At 36.3% G+C, this 24990-nt stretch overlaps 2 protein-coding genes across 9 annotated transcripts in view; one reads left to right on the top strand and one right to left on the bottom strand.

Annotated features, from left to right (window-relative positions):
• MED12L (mediator complex subunit 12L) overlaps positions 1-24990 on the bottom strand; it is a 333058-nt gene that overhangs the window by 57760 nt on the left and 250308 nt on the right. For 5 of the 7 annotated variants that reach the window (XM_047727957.1, XM_047727948.1, XM_047727978.1 and 2 more), the window contains 12 exons: positions 23767-23914; positions 19020-19138; positions 18223-18366; positions 17208-17371; positions 14285-14416; positions 10800-11027; positions 9782-9923; positions 8038-8158; positions 7622-7723; positions 6801-6914; positions 3101-3300; positions 112-300 (listed from right to left, as the gene is read on the bottom strand). In XM_047727957.1, coding sequence (XP_047583913.1) covers positions 112-300; positions 3101-3300; positions 6801-6914; positions 7622-7723; positions 8038-8158; positions 9782-9923; positions 10800-11027; positions 14285-14416; positions 17208-17371; positions 18223-18366; positions 19020-19138; positions 23767-23914 — 1803 coding nt within the window. The remainder of the gene's footprint in view (positions 1-111; positions 301-3100; positions 3301-6800; positions 6915-7621; positions 7724-8037; positions 8159-9781; positions 9924-10799; positions 11028-14284; positions 14417-17207; positions 17372-18222; positions 18367-19019; positions 19139-23766; positions 23915-24990) is intronic. The other 2 variants (XM_047727968.1, XM_047727983.1) reach the window with 1 other exon arrangement.
• P2RY12 (purinergic receptor P2Y12) overlaps positions 1-24990 on the top strand; it is a 44790-nt gene that overhangs the window by 8513 nt on the left and 11287 nt on the right. Inside the window, exon 1 of one of the 2 annotated variants that reach the window (XM_047728143.1) lies at positions 23863-24177. The exons of the other annotated variant lie outside the window; for it this stretch is intronic. The gene's annotated coding sequence lies outside the window, so the exon portion shown is untranslated. Of the gene's footprint in view, positions 1-23862; positions 24178-24990 lie in introns of those variants that run through there. 2 annotated transcript variants of the gene reach the window in all.

Below are 24990 nucleotides of genomic sequence, written 5' to 3'. Positions count from 1 at the left end.
AAAATTAGGAGAATAAAAATCAGATTTGAAGTCAAGAATTAGCACTGAGCAAGAAAAAAAAGAAAAAGAGAAAGTGTTACATGACAGAAACTCTAGACTCTAATCACTCACCTGAAGAATACGCTTAATATGCTGTCTTTGCAAGTTGTCACCCTCGGTACATTCTTTAATACCATGAGGATAACAGATAAGCTGCAGTAATTTCTGTGCTTGCATATTTGAAAGCACAGGGTCCAAAATAAGCTCTTTGTCTGTGCATAACCTTTCAGGTTCTTTTAAGCAATGTTCTCCTACCCATTCCTTTAAAAAAAAAAAAATCGGCTGTTAGATTGACAGGCAGAGGTTTTCTACACTACACATGTAATATGCAATAAATCACGGTGAACAATGGAATACAAAGCAGACAGAAATCTTCCAATAAAATAAAAATTGCATGAAAAAAGTAGGTGGGAAAATTTTTGAAAACAAAATTCCTGGCATTTTGATTTACTAAAAATACAAAGTGGGACCTTGGTTAAAAAAAGTTTGAAAAAGAAATACACAAAAAGGAAAGAAAAAAAAGCTAAAGAAAATATCTGCGTATAATGGTAATGATTCTATATTAGAACATGTCTTCATTTTTATGTAATGCTTACTATACTGAATAGAAAGAACAGAGTAAAACATTTATAAAACTGTCATTTTTTATATTATACATGATACTATTATAAATATTTGTGCACATCTACTTTCTAAACAATTATTTTCTTAGAATAACTTCATAAAAGCACAACTGTTGGGTCAAGAAGTATACCAAATTTAAAAAAAAAAAAAGAAGTATACCAAATTTAAGACTATTGATACATATGGTCAACTGTCCTCCAGAGAATTTTTAGCAGTTTAAATCCCTTTTGCCGTTTATCATGCAAACTCTCATACTATAGAAGAAACCATCAACAGAGCCCAGTTCAAATCCAGATCTGTTTAAGATATAGCCTGTTTCTTAACTACACCAGGAGTCCAATGCTGAGTAACTATTAAAGTCACCTGTGGAGCTTGCTAAAATACCAGTGCTCAGGGCCCACCAAATACATATCTGATGGTGGGACCCAGATATCAGTAATATTTTTCAGGGATTAAAAGTGTTTGACCCTTGGTGCTTCTGGTTGGGAAATAATACACAACTGCCTCTCATTATCTATATGACCATTTCATGAACTTCTACCCTAGTTACAACATGCTCTAATAAAAACATGTCCCTGTTAACATAATGTCTCCATCAGAATAGAAAACTGTATGTATGGTATGCCATGTTTTCTTTTTTTATAAGAGAAATTAAAAGGAAAAAAAGGAAGATAAATCAAAAAATAATGAAATTGATCACCAAGGGCAGGAAAAAACACAGGATGAAAGAGACAAGGGACAGAGAACACATCTCTCAATACACCTGTTTGTGCAGCTGACTTGTAGAAGCATGCTAATCTGAAGCAGTGGGGAGGAAGAAAAAGGGAATCTCAACTGAATGCAAACAAAAACCAACAAAATCAATTCTATTTCAAATGAATAACATCCATACTGAAGGAGAAAGTTCAAAAAGATTTTTTAATACAATACTATAAGCCTTTAGGGAAAAAAGAATTATAAACAAATCTTCAACTCCTTTCCATTTTTTCCCTAGTGGTATAGGTGCAGCAATTCTGAAAACTGTTTCAGGTGTAGTACAGAATTAAATAAATGAGTAAATGGTTGATGTTACTGGGAGCCAGGGTTCTTGCTGTGGAAGACAATATTAATATGAAATTATTAGGGGAATGCAAAGAAGAACTAAGTAGTGTTAATAGAAATGGATGAATCAGTATAAACTCATGAATATACACATATTTATGTATATGGATGTATTTTTAACTACCTCTGTATGCTGAAAAGGCTTAGAGGCAACGAACCCCCATCGTCCACAGTAATGAGCACCACAGTGCCCATATCTTGGTTTCTAAATACCATCCTCTACTAACTAGAACCAGAGTTCCTTGGAGGAATGACTAATTCCAGGCTTGGAATAGGGAAAGCACAAGGTGAGCCAGGAATTAAAAATACTTGCGGTAAAAAAAAAAAAAAAAAAAAAAAAGGATGGAGACATGTCAAAATAACTTAAACGCTATGATGAAAAGGTTCACACTGGACAAATCTGGGACAATCTGAACATGAAAATAACTAAGGATAGTATATTATAATCCACATGGATAACAAGAATAAGGCAAAAAAATATTAATAGGGATAGGCTCTCCTGAGAATGCAATTCAAATTACTAACTGTAGAGGAGTTGGGGGGAAGAAACAATCACGATTTTGCAACTATCATACAAAGACTAGTTTGGACAAGAATCAAAATGAATGCTCTATGGGTGGTGACATTTGATGAGGAGCAGGATATCTGCATTGTCTCAAAATGTCTCTCCAAAGACTGTTTACTGATTAAAAGGGGTAAGAATGATAATGATACAGCAGCGAAACCTTGAAACCATACACTTTCATCAAAATGATCACTGCCAGTGAGGTGAGAATGGACATGTGACTTCAGGTGTGACTACCCTAGAAGAACATAATATTACTTCTGTAGCATCTTGGCTAAGATCGCATAGCCTGAAGCTAATCTATGGGAAATCTCAGACAAAACCAACATTATTGGGACAACTGAAAAAACTGAATATAGCTGCAGGAGAGAAAAAAATTAGTGTACCAAGGCTAAATTTCTTGATTTTTGATAAATGCATTTGGTTATCCTAATAAGTAAACACTAAGGTATTAAAAAGTAAAAATTCATAATGTATACCATCTACTCTCAAAAGCATCAGCAAAAAATTAAAAAGTATATGCATCCATATTCACACACAAACAGAATTATAAAGCAATGTGGCAAAATGTAAAAAATTGGTGAATCTGCATCAAGGGCATATACACTAGAGTTCTTATTATTGCAACTTTTCAACAAATTCCAATTTATTTCCAAATAAAGTTAGCAAGAAGAAAAGGAACCCTGATGTGCAAGTTTCCTACAACAGAGAGCATTTCTCTCATAACAATTATATAGTCAAAGTTAAAGGCAAATTAAATCTGAAAAATACCTGTTGACAGATAGTCCTCAGTACATATCTGGCATATTCTCTTAAATTGGCAGTTTCTATGGAAATGCTTTTCCCACAGGATTTTGAATTTTGTGAGGCAGTCCAGATATCATCAGCATTCCCATCACGTCGTAAACCCCTCATGGTGAAGTCATCATTCTTTAAAGAGCTGACATTGTTATTGCCAATTTTGGCATCTCCTAAATAATAGAACCACAAAAGCAAAATCACAGAAGTTCAAAATATTGCCGTAAATGAAGTAAAGCCTTGAGAAGTAAATGAAACAAGACTTCAAGGAGTTAAAAATATGTGAATGGAATCATTATGGCATAGCCTGTTGTTTAGCAAGAGAGAGAATGGATCAAGAGGATAATCGCAAGAACCCAAAGAAGTTTCACTGGACATGGGGGAAAAAAACATATTCAAGACTTATTCCTCATTTTGTTTACAGAATTAAGTATGTATTCACTGACCTTGGAAAGGCCATTACGAATCATACTTAATAATCAGAGAACATTGATTTCACCAATATTTCAAGCACAAATGTATTCAATATTCAAATTCATTTCACTTATAGACAAGGAAAAAATGGGTTACTCACCCTTCTAGATGTCCCTTTTCCATTTCTTCTCTTACAATGACTTATTTTCTATCCATAGGTCAAGAGAAAACTTTTGCCTTAGCCCACCTTACTATCAACTTCTTGACAAGAGAGATTTATTTCCCTGGGAATGGAAAAGGGCAATGCATACTAAGGAAGCCCTAAAACATAGGGCATTCATTGAATAACCCAAATCTCTCACTTTCCTCTCTGTAAACATCCAAATTAGAAAACCTCACCAGATCAACCTCTAATATACTGAGTCAAATTAAACTAAGGAAAGGATTTCCCTCACAATCAAGTTCTTGGGAGCAGAATGTCTGAATAGCTGGAAATAAGAAATCCTCTCCAGCTGTGAAAGACAAATCACTATCATATTTTAAAAGTGAAAGAATATAATTTGATAATAAAGACTGCCAAATGACAACAGAGCCTCTAAACTTTTGCCTGTTCACCCACAGGATTATAAGCCTTGAACAAAAAAGTTTCTTGGAACCAGCAAATGAGTTTAAATGAGGCCCCTTACTGCCCACTATGAGTAAAACCAAGCCTAGATCAGTGCAAAAGCCTTTTAAAACCCACATGTCAACTGAGAAAAAGTTTTGACTTTGCTGGAAAACTTGAAAAATCAGAATGGCTTAGTGAATATTTATTCATAAAATTGTAAGAGGAGGGGAGGAATAAACAATACTTTTCAGGTCATCAGTATCTTATTATATATTATCACATACTCCTCATTAAAATACACAAGAGAGGGACGCCTGGGTGGCTCAGTTGGTTGAGCAGCTGCCTTCGGCTCAGGTCATGATCCCAGCATCCAGGGATCGAGTCCCACATCGGGCTCCTTGCTCATCAGGGAGCCTGCTTCTCCCTCTGCCTCTGCCTGCCATTCTGTCTGCCTGTGCTTGCTCTCTCTCCCTCTCTCTCTCTGACAAATAAATAAATAAAAATCTTTAAAAAAAAATAAATAAAAATAAAAAATAAAATAAAATACACAAGAGAAAAAGGTAACAATTTCACTTCATCCATAAGAGTTTATTTAATTCAACAGAGCTCCTTGGGGGCTGAAAGATATGTACCAAAATTTAGCATACTTTCTCCCCACCTCTGGGGATATAAACAACTATTTCTACACCTTAAGTTAAAACTACTACATAAATTAAAAATCAATTTCTATAGAACAATTTTGTCACCCAAATTCAAAATAAATCCTGGTAGACAGGACTTGAGAAAACATTGGTAAGGACAGGGTGAGGTAGAGAAATCAAAATTTGTATAAAAACAAAATCAGAGAAATAAACACCTCCGCCTAAGAAATCCTCATTCAGGTTCTCATTTAGTTTAGATGGCAGGACGACAGAGAAGGTAAAGAGACTGTGCCAGATCCTTCTGGAACTGCACAAATAATAGAACAAATAGAAAAGAGTGTTCAGCAACTACCTAGTCCAAGGCTCTGCTGACATCCAAATGACCTGATTCTGACTTCTCAGACTTGAAGCCTTCTCTATCTACCAAGAACTGAGGTGAATTAAAAAGGCCAAGGAAAGCCAACCAAAGATAAATGAACTGGTTATTACACATGGATATTAAAATACAATTCTGTGACTCTTTAAAGAGCCAGGCAAATTTTAATTGGAACTGGACCAATCCTCCAAATGAAGGGTTAAGCGCCTAGATGGCACTCATTTTGTTTTCTGCCATTCAATGTCTGTATCCCCTTCTGTAGTCACACTTTCAACATTTGTTTGTTGAAAAGCTACTATTTCAAAATCTACTGTCTAGTTTATCCGATGGGCATTAGAGATACCACAGTAAAAAACAAAAAAAGCAAGTCCTGGACTTCATGGTCCCTACATTTATTTATTAAGTAGTCGACCAACCATTTTCTTTTCAAACATCATCAGAAGAGAGAAATTTTACTTACTGAAATGAGCATTTAATGTTGGTTATATAATAATACAAGCTCCTAAGCTCAGAACAGAGGCTATGACCATCCACGTAGTTCTACCTTTGCTTTTTACTGTAAATTCATGGGCATTTCTATATATAATGAATGTATACATACGTTTTCTCCAACCGTTACCCTTACTCTACTGCAAAAACTAGAAACCATATGTAAATATGTATGTGTGTATATATAACTCTTTTCTTAAGGTGAACTTTTAGTAATTTTTTTAATGAAAATCTTATTATCCTTCATTGTCAACAAATAACATTCAAACAGGAGTATGAAGTACAATGTTCTTGAAGATTCCTCTAAAACATTTCCTACCTTCTCAGTAGTTTCTATTCTAATCAAAGAGAGCTCCTTCAGAACATAAGACAGAACTTTTATTTAGTCAAGGCCAAATGAGGTCACCCATAGTGGGAATTAGGCAGTCTGGACTCAAGACTTCCTACTCATTCAAATCCTGAACAATTTATAGAATAAAAACGTCTTAAAGGATTATATCGGCAATGAACAGAAAATGCAGTACTACTACTCCAGGAATATATATGCTAATAGGAATATAAAGGATATCTTGGACATTATGGATTAAATTTTTAAAGATTCTGATAACTAATATTGATTTATCAATAATATCAACATCATTGCAATTATTACCTAATTCATGAAAAACCTAAGGCAGAAGTTTATATACCTGTTCAGGGTCACAACAGAAGCAAAAACATTAAGATTAAAAGCCAAGTTTTCTGATGTTGTGCTGTTAATATATAATATGAACTTTAAACCTTTGGTTAGATCACTGTGTCATCTGTGTCCATCACAAAGTGTGACTTATGCCAACAAATAAAAGCAAAACCACCCAGTAGGTCTGAGAATCTATATTGTAACAAAATGAAACATACTGTAGTTAAAATGCCATTGGGGAAAAAAAAAAAAGGTACTATATTTAAATTTCTCCAGAATTGTAGGTAAGGAGCAGACATCTCAAGTCCAACTGATCTTGGACTTGAAGAAAGCCAACTAATTTGGCCAGGATAAAACCAAACTAAACCATGTTTTACCAGTAACACGAATTAGAGTTGAAGCTGAATACAAATTATTTTTCCTCTGTTTCTGGTTATTAACCAAGTTTAGTGCCAGGATAATCTTACCAAGCATCATAATTGCCTTTAAGACCGCAAACACGGCTCCCACTTCAATGCTGTTGTGAGCAGCAGCTAAGAGGTGTCTATCACAAGATGATCTTATTCCAGGGAAAGGTTTGCCTATGAGAAAAACAGCAGACCTTTAATGGTCTCATCACCATCATTAACAATCTCTTCTAACCATTTACAACTGGCAGAGCCTTTCACTGTTAGACTAGGGGTGCTTAACTGCCATCAGCTAGCTTTAATCGAAGCTTTGTGGATCCACTAAGAAATACTGTCAGTATTCCTTTCTTAACCTTTTCTTTCTAATTATTAAAACAATGTCTTTGCTTCTTAGAGAAATCTATCAAAAAAGATAAGAACCTTCATCTACATATGCTGATTCTCACACACACACATACCGTATGGAAATGATCTTTAGAAACACACTTCAGTAACACCCCCAGAATTCTTCCTTATTCCTTTTATCTTAGTAAAGAATAAATAAATCGTCATTGCCCTAAGCTGCTATGATGTGGTTCATAACCAACATACATAGTATGTGTGAGAGGATCAAGCTGCCCACCAGCATGGCTTGGCCTAAGAGTAAAAATATTATTATTGTTTATTAAATCCTGATTTGAGTTTCTCAATACATCCTGATATTGTGCAAACAGAAGGTGCCGACAGCCCACTCAATGGCATTACTGCACTCCTTCCTCACCTGCACAGCAAGCTCACCAAAATCAGGAAGGAAATGACAGAATGGACAGCCTACTTGCTCATTTTAGCATCTCTACCTCCAAAGGAAAACGCCATCAGGGGTTGTTCAGCTGTCAGCTCACCAGTTGCTTGAGGTAATAAGCAGGCCTGGGGAGCTCGGAAGAGATGAAGCAGGAGTCGGCATGTCATCCTTGCCCCAGGCTCAGCATCTGCATCTCCACAAGCTAGGAGAGATTTTAAAAGCATGTTTTCTCATGTACTCAAGGACTTTTCCAAAATAATTTAAATATAATTGCTCCTTACAGTAAGAAGGAAGGCAGTAAGCTATGCTTTTTCAGGAAACCAGAGGGCCTCCTTAAAAACACCTTTACATAGGGATCCATCTGACTTTGTACTGAACAACACGGCCAGTTCTACAATCTTTACCTCAACGCCACATCACCACCCGATGCACAGACCCTTCAAAAGTAGTTCTACCATCCAGAAACCACCCCAAGACAGCCATCAAATAATCAGGGCCACTCTGGATGTGCCGTACCTGCTGCTAGGAGAGAGGGAAGCGCCACGTGCTGCACGACGTCCTCCAGGGAGAAACACTGTCGTGCTATCAGAATAGCAATGAAAGTAGCTAATGAATCATGGAATGAAAGGTCACTCACCTTCAAGAAAAACATTGACATGTTTTAATACCTAACACCCTTTCAGGTTTTATCTAAGATTAATATCTAAGAGAATGTAGGCAATACAAGTAAGATCTCAAGTCCCAAAATGACCCAATAGAGCAAAATGATAACAGAGCAGGGTTGTTATCCTCTAAGGACTATTTCTACATTATAAGACAAAGAATGAGGTTTCCATATATCCCAATACCATCGGAGGATACTGAGTTTTATCTAGAGTACATGTGACTGAACAATACAAAAACAAAATCAAGAAATTCCTAATAGATATAGCATAAATAAAAAATTGTTAGCAGAATGTCGCATCATTTTTCATTTCAGGGTAAGATCATTAGGGAGCAAGGGGAAAACAAGTTCCTCTAATTGAAAAATAAGCCCTGTTAATGTTTTAGAGTTCTTTTCAGGGATAACTATGAATGATTCTATAACATAATTAGTTTGGAAAACAAACAAAATTTCCATCTGACTCCTAAACTTGAAAGAGTAAAAGAGAGAGGAGAAAGACTGTGAAAAAAGGAGAAGGAAAATTAATGCATTCAGAACAAAACCTCTACCTATACAGACCTTAAGACTTTGGAAGAGAACAATAACAAATACAAACATAATAGCAGTCTTCATATTAACTTGTACCAATAACTATGGTTAGTGATTTACAAAAATCGGCTCATTTAATAGCACACCACCATGGGGCTCATAACTATTACTAATCCCAATTCTGCAGATGAAGGAAAAAAAGTAGAGATAACGTATAACAGAAAACAACCAATAGGTTAAGGATTACGTTAAAGATAAAAATTGGGATCTCTTCTGTCTGGAAAAGCAGGTAACACATATAATATGAATTTATCTACCTATCTATCTATCTTTTGGTAACAGAATGGAGTAGAATTATCTACCTAGTCCTGAGATACCAGAACTAGAAAGTAAACCTCTAACTGGAAAGTGGAAGGTGGTTTGTAAAATACAAAAATGTCTTCTACACAGAAGACAAACCCACATATAACATGATCACTTCAAGAAGTGATAGGAAAAACAGAGGCTCATGACAGATTAAAAAAAAAAAATTACACATCATAGATGTGACATGCAAAGGAAATCAGTGATATATACTGGGTATCTCTTCATCAACTTCCAGACACAATCACTAAGAAAGACTGAACACACCAGTGAATCTGGGCCTGGACATTCTTAGGCAACACAGTGAAAGCCATATTCCTAGAACACACTTTGATCATTACAAAACAAACCGGTTCTCTTCAAAATGTAAACTGCTTTAGGTAGATTATGTCTTGTACCATGAGAAGCCCAAGGACCTTGGTAAAAATATGAACCAACAACTCTGAAGAGAACAGACTATATAAGAAATCTCAGCTAACAAAGAGGGAAACTCTTGGCATCTCTGCTGTAGATTAAGCTATTGTATTTATTTTGATTTGTTTTTTAATTTATATAATCGTTGGCAACTGCATTCTCGTTTAGTGCTTTTGGGCAAAGAAAGAAAAAATATTTTATGTTTTAGGTAAGGGTTAAATCAGTTAAAAAGAATTACTAACTAAATACTTAATTGCACAAATGAGTTTTTAAATGAAAAAGAAAACTTACATCTACAGTGCAAAGTACATCATTAAACCCCCACACATGATTTGAAGAACAACAAAGAGCCTTCAGAACTCCCAGCCATTCTGAACTAAGAACAGTGCAGCAAGCAGTCAGCTCGGAGGAGAAATTGGCAATGTCATTAATCCTGGGAAGAGGAAATAGAACACATAGAAAGTAAGAGAGAAACAGGCACATGTCATATACTTAATGAACACATACATCACTACCATCAAAGTCATTCATTTCTAAGATGCAAAGATTTATTAAATACCCACTTGTTAAATAACCTGGTAGAACCTGGAACCTAAAATAAAAGCAAATGTCTTCAAATGTTTTCTAATATTTAATGTTGTTGACTAAAATCAGTACAGATGCCAATTAACATATTTTTGTTCTTAGAACAAATCAGACTTACAAATTTACATTTTTAGGGGCATCAAAAAAATTAAAGACATGACATAGTGTTTTAAATAGGTAGGTAGGCCAAAATACAGTGTTTTAAAATAGAGATATTTTTAGGAGACTTCCTTCCTTCCTCCCTTTCTTCCTTCCTTTCAAGAGAAAGAGTAAGCAGGAGCAGGGGGAGGGGCAGAAAGAGGGGAAGAGAAAGATTCTCAAGCAGGCTCCACACTGAGCAGGGACCTGACGTGGGGGTCGATCCCACAACCCTGAGATGACTTGAGTGGAAATCAAGAGTCAGAGGCCAAACCCAATGAGCCACCCAGGTGCCCCTGATATAGGTCTTTTTCATTTGCATTTTTATTATATGCTTTTTTAAGTGGATAGTTAACTTATAATTTATATCCAAAGCATCTCATGCCAGAGCATTCAGCCAGAATAGCCTGTCAGTCTAAGGAAATCAGAGTATAACGCAGAGATAAATTCAGGAATAAGTGGGGGAAACAAAAAGCAAACAACATCCAAATGTCACCCCAAGCAATTACTAACGAAGTTAGTTTAAAAGTAACACCAAGGCAATGACTATGTTGTTAGATGTGAATTCCAGGGTAACCCAGCTCACCTTCCTGCATCCTGATGGCCCATACATACATTCATGAGCGTATTACAAACGAAGCTGTAGCGATTGGCCGCATTGTCACTAAGGATCTTGCCCAGCATTGAGTAATTGATGCTACGAGCTGAAGGATTCTCAATAAAATCCATCATGAAGTCCGGATCCCATCGCAAGTTAGAATTCGCAGGCATCACATTATTGTATATGGTTTGTTTAACTTTTGAACAGGCACTACTGGGGTTACAAGGAGAAAAGTGTAAAAAAACAAAACAAAACAAAACAAAACAAAAAAACCCACACAACCAAAAAAAACCTAGAATAACTAGAAAGCTATTCAAGGATAGATTGAATGGCAGCAATTATAACATATTCCTAGAGCAGAATCACATCAGGAGGTCTTCATTCCAACTTCCTAACAGTCTAGGAAATACTGGTCTAGCAGACAGGACTGAAGCCACGCACTAAATGACAGTAATTATAGTCTTCTCAGCTCTCTTTTTGGGCAGACAACTTATATAAAAAGTGTCAGCTGTCCTGAAGGATACAAGCTTGCAATCTGGAACATGATCTGTTCAAAAAGGATGAACATTTATTTCACTCTCCAGGACTTTTAAACATCTCCCGTTTTTCCCTGCCTTGACCCTTACCATCTTTTCTACTCAACTTTTCATTCATTCTCACTTAGTAATAATCTTAATTTGTTTCACTTTCCCACTAAAAATGAAACAAAAACTTGGTTCTTTGCGGGTTCCCTCGACCTCTCCATACGCTGAGTGTCATTTTAGTGAAATGGACTTCAGCAAATAGTACAGCATTACCTCTTTTATGACTTCATTCTACCAATCTATTCATACCTGTCTTAGAAACCAAAAGAATTCTGCTTTACGCTCTCAATTTTTATAAGATTCAGCCCCCACTTTTCTTTCAGTCTAGAGACTTCTCTGGAGTTCACGCTGGGCTACCTCCAGCCTGCAATGCATAATTTTTCTGATATCTGTGGCTTGTGGTGAAGGCTCCTTACTCTTCATTTATAGGTTTCCTGTTTCATTTACTACACTCTTTCCAGATGAGCATCCATGCTTTAATAAAACATTAGCTGCTTTCCAGGTCACTCGCAAATTCTTACCACCCTGTTACAGACATATATGGAATTAAGGAAATAACAGAGAGACATTTTCTTTCTGAAATTGCATGTTCCTGAAAAACCTGACAGAGTAATAAAAGCAATACAGGCTTTGAGGCCAAATGACTTATGTGCAAATCTAGGTTTCATCATTTATTAGCTTATGGTGAGGAATAATCAGTTGTTGATAGGAACATGGGAGTATGAAGAGATTAAAGAACATGGGAGTATGAAGAGATCATAAAGAACCCAGCACAGTGCCTGGCACACAGCACAGCACACTCAGGGCAAGACATATGCCCCCCCAACAGTCTACTCACACAGATTTAGAGATGGTCCTTCTGATCTAATCATTAAAACTACCTTATTAGCATCCTAATAGAAATCTCTCTGAGTCACTAGCTTTGGTTTGACCATTATTCTTAATCCTGATTGACAAAAATGCTTGACTTCAACGTTTCCTGAGAGCTGTGCTGGTCTTCCAGGTGTTTATCAGGAAAATGTGAGCCAGGCCCTCTCCCTGTGAAGTGACACCGCACTGACCCTCAGCTCATTGTTGGTCTCCTAAACCTCCACATACCCAGGGTGAGATACTTGCATTCATTTCCTGAACACACTTGCACTACCCGGCAGGAGCACTAGGGGTCAAACAGGCTATTGGGGCTTTCTTGGGAAGTTCACTACTGGGTTTCAAGAACCAAATCCTGTATGAGAAAGCTCTCTGAAAACCATAAACTGAAAATGAAAGCGGTCTGTAAAGTAAGAGTGTACGGTATTTTTCTTATTACATCATTTCTGCGGAAAGATGTTTCCTAAGACCCACACGAATGTTCTACAAGGAATTGTTTGGGAACCCAGCTCATTTCAGGATGACATACTCTCTCCCATTTTTTCCCCTATCAATACCATTAAAAATATCATATGGGGGCGGAATTTTCCATTCAGCATGTTTTTTGCAGTGCCTGTTAGAAGCCAAACACTCTTCAAGGTACCAGGATACGGCAGGGAAGAAAATCAAAGTTCCTCTTTTCATGAAGCTTACATTCTAGGAGGAAGCCAGACCATAAATACATATATAATTTACCCAATGGTAGCAAGTGCTAAGGTTCAGAGGTTGACAGAGGGTAGGGGGAAGAGGCTGCTATTTAAAACAGGATGGGCAGGGAGGTAGAACCGTGAATGTACTTTGGGGAGGAACATGTAAGAGAGGAGAAGGATCACATGAATGGGAGCAGCAAGTGCCAAAGCCCCAAGACGGGACTGTGCTTAGAGTGTGTGTGAAGACCAGGAAGGAGGTCTGTGTGGTTAGCATGGAGTACACAATGGGGAAGAGGGAGAAGAGTAGACTGGATTCCGTGGATCCTGAAGGCTAGGTTAGGACTTTGAATTTTATTCTGTGTAGATAAGAAGCCACTAGAAAACTTTGAGTTAATCTTGATTTAAAAGGATGACTTCAGGGGCGCCTGGGTGGCTCAGTGGGTTAAGCCACTGCCTTCGGCTCAGGTCATGATCTCGGGGTCCTGGGATGGAGTCCCGCATCGGGCTCTCTGCTCAGCAGGAAGCCTGCTTCCCTCTCTCTCTCTCTCTCTGCCTGCCTCTCCGTCTACTTGTGATCTCTCTCTGTCAAATAAATAAATAAAAAATCTTTAAAAAAAAAAAAAAAAAAAGGATGACTTCAATAGGTATGCTGACAGTATGCTAAAGAGAGTCAGGGTGCGAGCTGAGAAACGAGTTAGGACTCTGCAGTAGCCCAACCAAGAGATGGTGGGGGTAACAAAGCAAAGATGAGCAGTCACATTCTACACAAACCTGGAACACAAATCTCACAGAATTTACAAAGAACTGTAATTGATGGTTCTTTCCTTACTTTCTTCTAGATGACAAATTTACTTTGCCACTATTATCATCCCCTTTGTACCCCCGCCTACAATTAATAATCAAAATTTCCTTAAAATAACATTATTTTCTAGCACCTGTCTACTTGTGGGGCTAGGAGCAGACGCTAAGATGGCAAAGAATGACACCCACTCAGGGACACCATCTGAAATAGTACAGTGCAGGAAGCAGAGAAGCAAAGGCACTGAGAAAGTAAGCATGCAAACAGCAGGCAAACAACGTTCCAAGTGAGGTACTAGCAAGTGCAAAATACAGAATATTTCCTCTCAAGTTTACCTCAGAATTGCAATCATAGCTAAACATGCACAGAAATTGGTAATAGGAGGTGAAAGTGACAATGAAAGATAATTCAACATGAATTCTGGCAGATACAATTATTATTGATTTTCATTATTAAAAAGTACAACAGTATCAGTTGGGTCACTACCAAATACAGGCATAATCCTATTCCTGTTGATTTTCTTCTACCCACCTGAAGAGGTCTCCAAATTTACTTCTGAGGTGGCTACATGACACATAGAGATCATAGAGGTAGGCTAAGATGCATCTCTCGGGGGAGGAACATTCTGAGGGGTTCACAACATGCTTTACCACACCACATAACCTGAGGGGAAGAATATATGATGAAATGAGACACATATTTTGCTAATATACATCTTATTGTTTGAATTCTTCAGAGTGAGAATATAAGAAAAAAGTATCAGGTTTGTGATACTAATAGCAAAAGTCCACAATTGCATAAAATATCACTTTTCTATTAAGATACTAAAATACTAGATGATTTTTTTGAAAATTTGAGAAATATCATTAACACCAAGAAATGAAAGAAATTCCTCCATACAGAAGGTATGTATGCAGGAATTCATCAAATATGCTATGACTAGAACACTAGATGAAAGCTGTTAATAGAGAACCTTCTTCATTAAAAAGATTAATAAATTCAGGTCATTTGCTAAGATTCTTAAGTCCAATCCTTGGGAAAAGAGCAAGTCCCTAAATTAGTAAATCTGGGGAAATTCATTTTCAGTACCATGAGCTGGTTCTAGCAAAAACTTGATGAATTCATGATATGAGGTCACATTCTCCTTGTTTATCCAAACTACACACAATTTTACTTTACCTTATGTAAGAAATTAACCCCTCCCCCTTTTTAGTGACATTCTCTAGAAGTCTTTCAACAAAGAAGTACTGTTACTATTCCTTTTCTGTGCCCTTTTCTCCATACCGGAAGGATGGTCCCTTTGGCCACAATTCATTCAACACAAAGCTTCATATAACACACAAGTAAACACTGGTGGTGGATCCACCTCTTTGTAAGTCTGATTCCACTATTACCATCTTGTATTCTGTTATAGGGTTCAGTAATATCACAATAGTGTTATCGATGACTCAGATTATTAAAGCTGAAAAGGGCTTTCAAAATCCTGTAATTCAGTTTCCTCATTTTATAAAGAGGGAGCTGAGGCTCAGACAGGTGAAATAACTTGCCCACAGGCAAAAAGTTAGTTCACAGATCATCCAAGAGGAGAGCTGAGGTCTCCGGACTCCCAATCCTCAGCTCTCTCCAGGGGCTGGCAGGGAGCCAGAGTGAGCCTAGATGGTCAAGGCCAAGAAAGACACTACAATCACAAATCCCAGAGGTGGAAATGACCAGACAATAAAGAAATGACAGTGTTGCATCCCAAGCCCGGTGAATTGATATCAGTGGACAGAGCCACCAGACGGCTGATAAAAGCTATCAATTACAGCCAAGGTATCCTAAAATTACGAAGCAGAGAATTCAATCTGTTAAATATACTAACAATAATTCCAGACATACTCTAAAGAGCAGAAATTATGTTGTAATTAAAGTAAACAAACATTTACTGAGATTTTGGTAGATACCCATACCAGAGTAGCCAGGGCTCTCTGGATTTTTTTCACTTGTTAGAGGTAAGAAAAACGTTTTACACTGAGATCCAGTATATGCATATCAGCACAAAATAAGGTTTGGGGAAAACATTTACCTTTAGTATAAATGATAAAATAAAAATATAATATCAAATATGATTTTATGAATATTTACTAGATAATACATTTAACATGACAAAATAAGTGATACTGAACTAAATTTCAAAATAACAAAAATAAAACTTGTAAAAACATATAATAATATTCATTTCATGACTAATGGGTTTCCAAACACAGTTTAGAAGGCACAGTATAAATCAAGGAGCACGAATGTGCTCTGACTTAGCAATCTGGGAGATCTATGAGCTATGCAATGTTAAGTGTATCACTTCACCAAACACTTCATTTAAAAGCCCTGCATCTCAGTTTCTTAATTTGTGAATGGTTCTAATTATGCAATTTTACAGGGTAGTTCAGGGCTATTAGATAGTCCTATGTTTTCTGAATTCTAAAATATTTATTTTCAAACTTTTTAAAAATATCTGGAATGTTTGAGATTTCATTTAATAGTCTATGTGTACTATTAATGTGACAGCATCTCATTTTCCCAAAAAAGCTTCTGTTAAATGGATGGCACTCTAGAATAGATTATAAATTGATTGCATGTGCTAGATTATTTAAAAAAAAAAAAAAAAAAGTACTGTAGAACCAAAGACCCCCATGCTTTTTTTAAATCCAGGAAGAGAAATGTCAGAAAAAGAAAAGAAGGGTTTTTTGTTTTTGTTTTAAAATATATAAATATATATTATATATAATACAAAATGTATTAATACATATATTTAATATATAATATATATATATATAAAATAAAAAGAGAAAGAAGTCTGCAGTAGACAAAAAGGAGCTTCAAAGAGGTGTTTTGTCACTCTATTTCTCTTGTCTCTGTCACCTCAACCTCTAATGGGGATGATATTAGGACTTGGTCCAACGGCACGAGTGACAGTAGAGAAAACTTCACCCTATAGTTCAAACAAACCAGAAACAGACTAAGAAAGTCATTTGTTCTAGATTAACTTTTGTCAAGATGGATTTAGTTTCTAAAAGAAATGAAATTGAAGAAGCAAATATCAATAACAATGCGTGCAAAGCTCATTTGGTCTTGAATATAAACTGAAATTACATCAACAAAGCAACTGTCATATATTCATCATTCATAATAAGCCATGGTTCAGGATAGCAAATGACAGTGTTGTAAATGACTGGCTTATACTGATAGAAGCTAGGGGCAGGAAAGGAAGGCCTGTCTATTAAGAGGACCTATTTTTCATGCTTACATCTCCTTCCCTGATCAATGTTTTCTGGCAAAAGTGGTCTTTACCACTATCTTTTAAATTGAAACAAACACCTGTACTCTTTTTCCTCTTAAAACCACTACAATATTCTGTCACAAATTATACACAGAAAACAAGAATGTGAAAAACCATCATGATGTTCTGAATACCAACCCTTCAAACACCTGGGCTGTCTGATCAGGATTCAGGATGAGACAGCTGTGGTACCGCCTGAGAACAGCCACGATGCACACGCACAGTCCCGTTGTGTAACTTCCTGCCAGGCTGGAGGATTTCAGGAGCAGTTCGGCTTCCACAACACTCAGTTCATTTAGCAGCTACAATGGGAGAAAGACCAAATGAAAATGTAGCTGCCAAAATGAACTAGGAAAACATTTCTTTTCACAAGCCGCAGACATACCAAGTCATTCTAATACCATCTTATCACACCCATTTTCCTGCTGCAGGACCATATGCACACACAACTACAGTGTGAGAAAACAAGCCCCAGTGAATTAAGCTGGTTTTTATTTTTAATCCTTTACCAATTTCTACGGTTTTTCCTCTGTCTAGACATCATGGTACATACAATCAGAAAGTATCCAGTGCTGAAACAGCTACCAAAACTTGATGGCAGCCCAAAGTTCTAGACCAGATGATTTCAGAGAACATCCCCACCTCTCACTTTTCTCTCTTTCCCCTTCTTTTCAAGTAAACAGAAGTTATTTATCATTACTTTCTTGTTATTAATAAAACACCTCCAATAAGAAATAGAAAATGAGTGTTACTTCTATTCACTAAAAGCAAGATAATAAATGAACTCAAGTATGTATATAAGAAATTTAATGGGACAAATTGAAAGGTTTTTTTTTTTTTTTTGCTCTTAACCTAAAATATACTCTACAATAAGTAGTAAATAAATTTTCACCTGTCCTTAAACAAACCAGCAAAGGACAAAAACAAATCCTCAAGACCCTCACATTTTTAAATGACTTTTATATATTTTAGTGCCGGTTATAATTATTTAATTGAAAACTATGAACACAGCTACAATAAAAATACTAGTTGAATACTATTGATTCAGAATGTATCTATTATTAAAAAATGCACTGGGTTGCTCATTTTAAGTTATATGATGCCTAGCAGGTTGGCTTTCCTAAAAATGAGAGAAACAGGGTCTGTCTGACACCTGTATTGCGAAATCAATCAGTCCATTGATGTTCAGCGCTGGTTCCATAAGATCAAAGATAAGCTGAATATGGTGTGCCAAAGGAAGATGATAGGATGTTCCTGAAGCAAAGCTCGTGATTTGTTCCAGCACATTGTTAGAGATCTGGGCAACCAAAAACAAAAATAATTGAAAATAACTGTAAGATCAATATTCAAAATTATTTTAATTTTTAAGCAAAAAACTTGAATTTATATAATCTACTTAGAAGAAAGTTAAAACATATTCCCACAGAAACCAAAACTATGTGCAAATCCAGTAACTTCCTTATTACAACTCTAATTTGAAGAAATAAGCCAAGTGCTCATTAAGATCTTAACCTATCTTAATGGTAAAACAACTACACATGCTAATTAATTTCCAGATAACATCTATCTGAGTATCAGTGTATTCATAAAACAACACAGATCTGGTTTTTGCTCATTTAGATAGTATTTTATTTTAGTCATCAACAAATTTCTTCCTCACCATAGCAATGTAGAACCAAAATGTGGTAACATAAGTATTGGATTAGGGAATATTTGATACAGTGTTGACTATTATCATAAGGCAAAAGTATTTGTGATAAAAATTAATTTCTCTGAAGAAGGCAACCTGACACTTAAAACTGAACTACTCAATAATTTGAGATGATTCCGAATATGTTTTAAAAACATATCTCTACAACCAAGTAAGGCCAAAAACATATACTGCATGAAAGAAATTCTGAAGTAAATATGAATAGCCCCAATGCATAACACATAGTTTTAAACAGGTACCTGAGACGTCACTTGATGCTGATCAAAATATGAAAGGAGCTGAAGTTTTGTGAACACAGTCTCCAGGGTCGGAAATGCTTCCTGTTTGTTCTTCCTGGCTTTTGGTCCTTCATCTCCAACTAAACATACAGTGGATACATTACTTTCCATTTAACAGAAGCTCTTGATTTTCTCAGTCGATACTTTCTATTAAAGTATAACATATATGGGGAAGTGCACAAACTATGAATTTCTACAAAGTAAATAAACTCAGGTAATGAGACTCAAATCACAAAATCACATACCAGAAACTCGGATACCCCATCAGGCTCCTTCTAATCACTTCTCTGCCCAAGGTCAAGATCCTGACCTCTAAAGGCTTCGATAAGGAATGCCCACTTTGGAACCATAGAAGAAATAATTTTTACATCCAGCAGCTTTCACTCAACAATGTGATTCTGAGAATTGATCCATATTGTTGAGACAATTTTAACTTGTTCTAAAATTTAGTAATTCCCACACATGGATAGTATACTAATGTGTGATATACCACCATTTATTTATTCATTCTAGTGAGTAGTTTCCAGATTTTGGCTGTTAAGGGAAAGTACCTCTATAAACATTTCTCACTAACTCTTAATATACAATGACAACAATGAAAAAGAGAAAAAAATTCACCAAGGTCACACTGACAGAACAGAAAGTTCACAGGCATCTTGTTAGAGGACATTCACCATGATATTCTCCCCAAACAATTTAATATGTTAAAAAAGAAATTTACCCAATTTTAAACATTTTTAGGGGTAGCAAGGAATTAAAACTCTCCACATAATGGGAAAGTGCCACATTTATCAATTTAGCATAAAGAAGTTCAAAGAAAATTCCAGGAAAAAAAATTATATAAACACTACTTATCCCAGGGGGACTCCTGTTCTTCTCAACAGTTCTAAGGATAAGATCCAAAAAGAATCAGATCCTGTCTTAAATATCTTTAAATATATGCATTTATAAAGACAAATCTAAAACAAACAAACAAAAAAAACCAGAAAGTTTGGATTATATGATCTCTAAGATCATTTCTAACACTATGATTCTAAGTAGTTTAAGGCTATGAGATGGGAGATTCATCACTAACATCTTCTTATTTGGGAAAGTTTACTTTCAGAGAACAAAGGTCACCTTACAGATTTTTTTTTTCTATTAAAGACACAAATATTTCACTGAATGCAAAAAGATTTTGCTGAAGGCAAACGTAATGGTTTTAGAAAAGAACATTAGAAGAGATTTTCCTTCAAATACAATCAAGTGTTGTCTATAGGTGAAGGCTCAGGCTTGCATACACCAGGGTGTTTTCTTTCCTAAAGCAAACCAATCCTGATCCAGAGTACACAGAATTAAAAGGGGACGAGCAACAGAAGGTACAAGAATGCCACCTCTGTTAAACACCACCAAATCTAACAAGAGTAAGAACTAAGAAGTTCATTAAACCTACTCGATTTTCAATATCTATTCTCAAATTAAGTGTGGTCATTTGCCTTCTATATAGCTGCTCACATGTAATAAGCATGCTTAAAATATCCAAGTTTTTAATTTCTCATGAGCTAAAAATCATTGATCCAAGGCTGAAAACTCACATCAATGGTCTTGGGTATAATGTGCTGGAAAAGCAAAGTTAACATATTTAATCAGTTCTTCCTGGGACCAAAACAAATAAACAAGCAAAAATAACACACTTGAAGAAGTACAGCCAGCATGAGAATTCACAAATGCACCTTTTTTGGTTTATGCTAAATAGGCTCTATTTTACTTACATATAGCTAACTTCTTAAAACCTCATACAATTGATTCTTGGCAATTTACATTCACTTTTTTAAAAAAAAAGCATTAAGAAATTAGTGGTGGTTCTCAATGGACTAATTTATTTTAATGATATTTACATAAATAACAATGTAGTTGTAATCCATGGATTTTCCTCATTTGTTTTATGTTAATTTGCTTCCATAATACATTTTATTGCTCTTGCTTAATTTTGGTTTTCCTTTAAAAAAAAAACAAAACTTTAAATCCTGGAAATTTTGGCCTTTCTTGTCATGGTAAACTTCATCAATGTTTAAAAAAAGAAAAAGACAGGGGCACCTGGGTGGCTCAGTGGGTTAAAGCCTCTGCCTTCGGCTCAGGTCATGATTCCAGGGTCCTGGGATTGAGCCCCGCATAGGGCTTTCTGCTCAGCAGGGAGCCTGCTTCCTCCTCTCTCTCTGCTTGCCTCTCTGCCTACTTGTGATCTGTCTAATAAATAAATAAAATCTTTAAAAAAAAAAAAAAGAAAAAGACAAAAGAAACTACTCACAACCAAAGATGACTGGCCAATGTAAACAGAAAATGAAGACTGACCATGAACTGGAACTGTCACTTGAACTCTGACATAAGGCCTGGCTGATGTGAGAACACTTAAAATAAGTTCCTCAAAACCATACTTTTATATGTAGCTAGAAATCAAAGACGCATTAACACAAGCTGTTTTCCTGCCTTACCAGTTCTCCTCTTTGCTGAAACAGTGAGCAAATTACCATTAATCAGAAGTACAGCTAGTTAGTGTCTAGCGAGCATACTATTTTAAGTAGTGATTTAAACTCTATTTATCAGAAGAAAGATAACTACAGCCAAAATTTAAAAATTTCTGATTGAGGAATTGTATCCAAAATGAAGGAAAGACAGGGGCGCCTGAGTGATTCAGTCGGCTGAGCATTGGACTGTTGGTTTTGGCTCAGGTCATGATCTTTGGGTTGTGGGATCGAGTCCCTGGGTGGGATTACTGCTCAGGGTAGAGACAGCTTGACTTTCTCTCCTTCTGTCCCTCCCACCACTTACGCACATTCTCTTTCCGAAAAACAAATAAATCTTTAAAAAATAAAATAAAATGAGGTAAAGACAAAAATTCCCATTGCAAATATCTCTCCACAGTGATGGTTTCACTGCTGATATCTCAAAAAGCAGCATGAAACAACAATGATGTTCTCTTTGTGGAGCTCATAAGTGAGAACTGCCTATTTAAGAGACTATACAAAGATAGGATAGACTGCATGTAATCTGGCATTAAACACTCATTGTGAAGGAAGGAAGTAGGCTCAACCAAAAAGGACACCACAGTGTTTCCTTCCCCTTCCCATCCCTAGAAGCCTTCCAAACCCAAAAATTCCGTAAGATTGGGAAAGACTCTCTAAAATTTAATTTCAATGAGACATGTATTACTGACCCTTCTAAAGAAGACAGTGGCCACTCGAATACCAAATACACAAAAAGAAGTTTCAAATCTCTTTGCTAGCTAGTTTTAGGGCTTCTAAATTCAACCTTTTACATGCAATCCATTTCCTCTTTTCTCTTACAGAGAGAAACAGCAAAACAACAGATCAACAGTTTTTCTCAGAGCAGGTTCTTTGTTTCTGGGTTTTTGTTTTGTTTTGTGTTTTTTAAACCAAGCTCAAGAATGACAGGGCAACAATAACAAGGTTTCATTTCCCATCCACAACTCTTGGTTGTTCCCTCACGGCGCCAGCGTGGTACAAGGTCCTTCAGTGGCCATGGAAGGGAGGGGAGTCAGGGAACTGCTGTAAATCATCTGAAGTAATTCTTCCAGTATGTTCTAAAGATGATCGCCTCAGACATCAGACACCTGCAACACCACATTCACACTCAGAAGCATGCTGCCCTTGTACCTTGTTTCTGCATGTGCTCCCCTACCGGTGGAGAGGACATAGAGCCATTTGTATTAGTTTTCCCTATACTTTTCTCTAGGAAAGATCTAGTGTGGGCAAGTTCTAAGTAAATCACCTAGTTAAAAAATAAAGACTAGAGGCCCTGTGAAGAGGTTCATAAAAACGTATGTATTTTGTACTGGCCAACAAAGCAGGGTTCCTTGAGTGGTTTATGCCATGTGTAGGAAGAACACTGTTTGCATAGAGGAAATCCAAACTTTTTTTCTTTGATTATTTATATAACAAATAAATAAACACCAGTAATGAGAGTGAAATATATATAATGATATCATACTATACATCTTATGACGGCCTGATAAAATAAACAATCCTTAGAAAAGAGTAATTAGGCAAACGTGAAGTGGATAATTACAGAATTCCAATTACGCAATGTGGTGACATAATATAGAGGCATAGCTTCACTGTAAAAAATCTATGTCAAGAGCATGGGAAAAGACTATTCCAAATAAAGAAGGCATTATAGAGCAAAGACCCAATTTTCCTTTTTTAGTTAAAATCATTAGGTGTTACAGGTAGCCACCACTACCTATTACAATTATCCTTCTGAATAATGGAAGATAAGATCAGCAACTATACTATCCTGAGTTTCAATTATCGTGCAAATGTGAGTAGAAAGAGCAAATTACAAGCTTAAAAAAAAGGGATGGTAAAGAATTGAAGAAATGGAACTTTCCAGACTAAGGGTTTTCCAATTCCTTCTTCAGTACTTCATTTATGTCTACTGTAGAAAATTTGAGAAGAATAAAAAAAAAAGGAAGTAGAAAATTAAAATTACCTATATGTGTCTATAGAGTATGTGGTATTTTAATATAAGGATTACTATAAATGGAACCAAGGCCTTCAAATTTCAACGTGCTTATTCATATTTCAATATGAGAGTCACTCAGGAGAGGAAGCACTCTGGTGACAGTGCCCTGTATGACTTTGATAAAGACCATGCTAAGAGGAAAGGCAAAAGACGGCGCGATGGGAACAAATGCATTAAGGCTCTTTACCCCCTGTCTCTGTGGTGCTCTTCTTATTTAGGATTTTCAAAATGTCTTTGGTAATCTTCTTCAACTGATGCCTCGCTTCGTCACGCTCCTTGCCCACTCCATAAAGAAGGATTGTGCGCTGGTTACATTCATGACTTGAAGATTCATCCTGAAAAACAGAAAATACATTTTGAAACCCTTGTTTGCAGGGGTGGGGTTGCATTTCACATCCATGAAATGCACTAACCACAGCATCTCCATGCTGGCTTGTGCTGATGGCAGCCCGCTCACCTTTCAATTCACCTCAACCTCCACTGGCAACACCCTTGTTTTTCCAGTTTGGAACTTGCTAAAGTTTAAAAAAAAAAAAAAAAAAGTGTCAACTGACCTGAAGTCTTAATAGAAGCATTTGATGTGGGCGTACCCTACAGAGTAAGTTTTGACTCTTGAAAATTTTTTTATTGCTTAAAATTTTACATGGTAATAATTTCACATATTACATATTATCTAGTCATACTTCTTCCTTAAGGAAAATGTTATTTCTTAGCAAGCTTGGTTTTCTATAGATGGCATCACTAAATATTTTTTTTTTTTTTAAATGAACGTACTAGGATCCGCAAGTACTTTGAGGAGAAAAATGTTCCATTGGCTTCCAACATGACTATGTGAAATGTATGTATATTTATTTCCACATGACAAAACAATAAAGAGGGCAGGTCTCATTAGGTGTGAGGCAAGTAGCTGGAAATGCAAACATGTTCTACACCTCTGCTGGACCACCTCTGCCCCTGTTTCACAGACACAGTAAATTCAGGCACTTTTTCTAGCACAAGGGAAAAGAAAGTACTTAGTGACAGCACAAGAAATACATACACATACCACTAAACACATCTATACTCTTGCATTTTCTTGGTAAGATTCCAAGCTCTCTGCCTCAGTCCATTGCCTTTTCTTAGCTTTTTGTACATGCTTGCCCGTGTCAGGCACTTCCTAACAGTATCTAATTCTGAGGAGCTTGCATGAGCAAAGACTCTCCCACGAAAGACTAACTGCACTGTGTTCTTCATGGCTGCAAAAAAAGAGAAAAGCCTTGAGACTTGGAGAATTCCAATGCTTAATTTGACTTCTTTAAAAAACAAACCAAAGACTCTGCACAAACTCTGCCCTCTGCGCAAAGCTGCATTTTATTTCTGCCCTCTTGAAATAAGAGCCTGTTTTCTCTCTCAGCTTCTGTCACTTCCCATC

Source organism: Lutra lutra, chromosome 1, assembly GCF_902655055.1.
Source record: "Lutra lutra chromosome 1, mLutLut1.2, whole genome shotgun sequence".
NCBI lineage: Eukaryota > Metazoa > Chordata > Mammalia > Carnivora > Mustelidae > Lutra > Lutra lutra.
The sequence above is the reverse complement of the archived record's forward strand: the minus strand, read 5'-3'. Positions and strand labels throughout refer to the sequence as shown.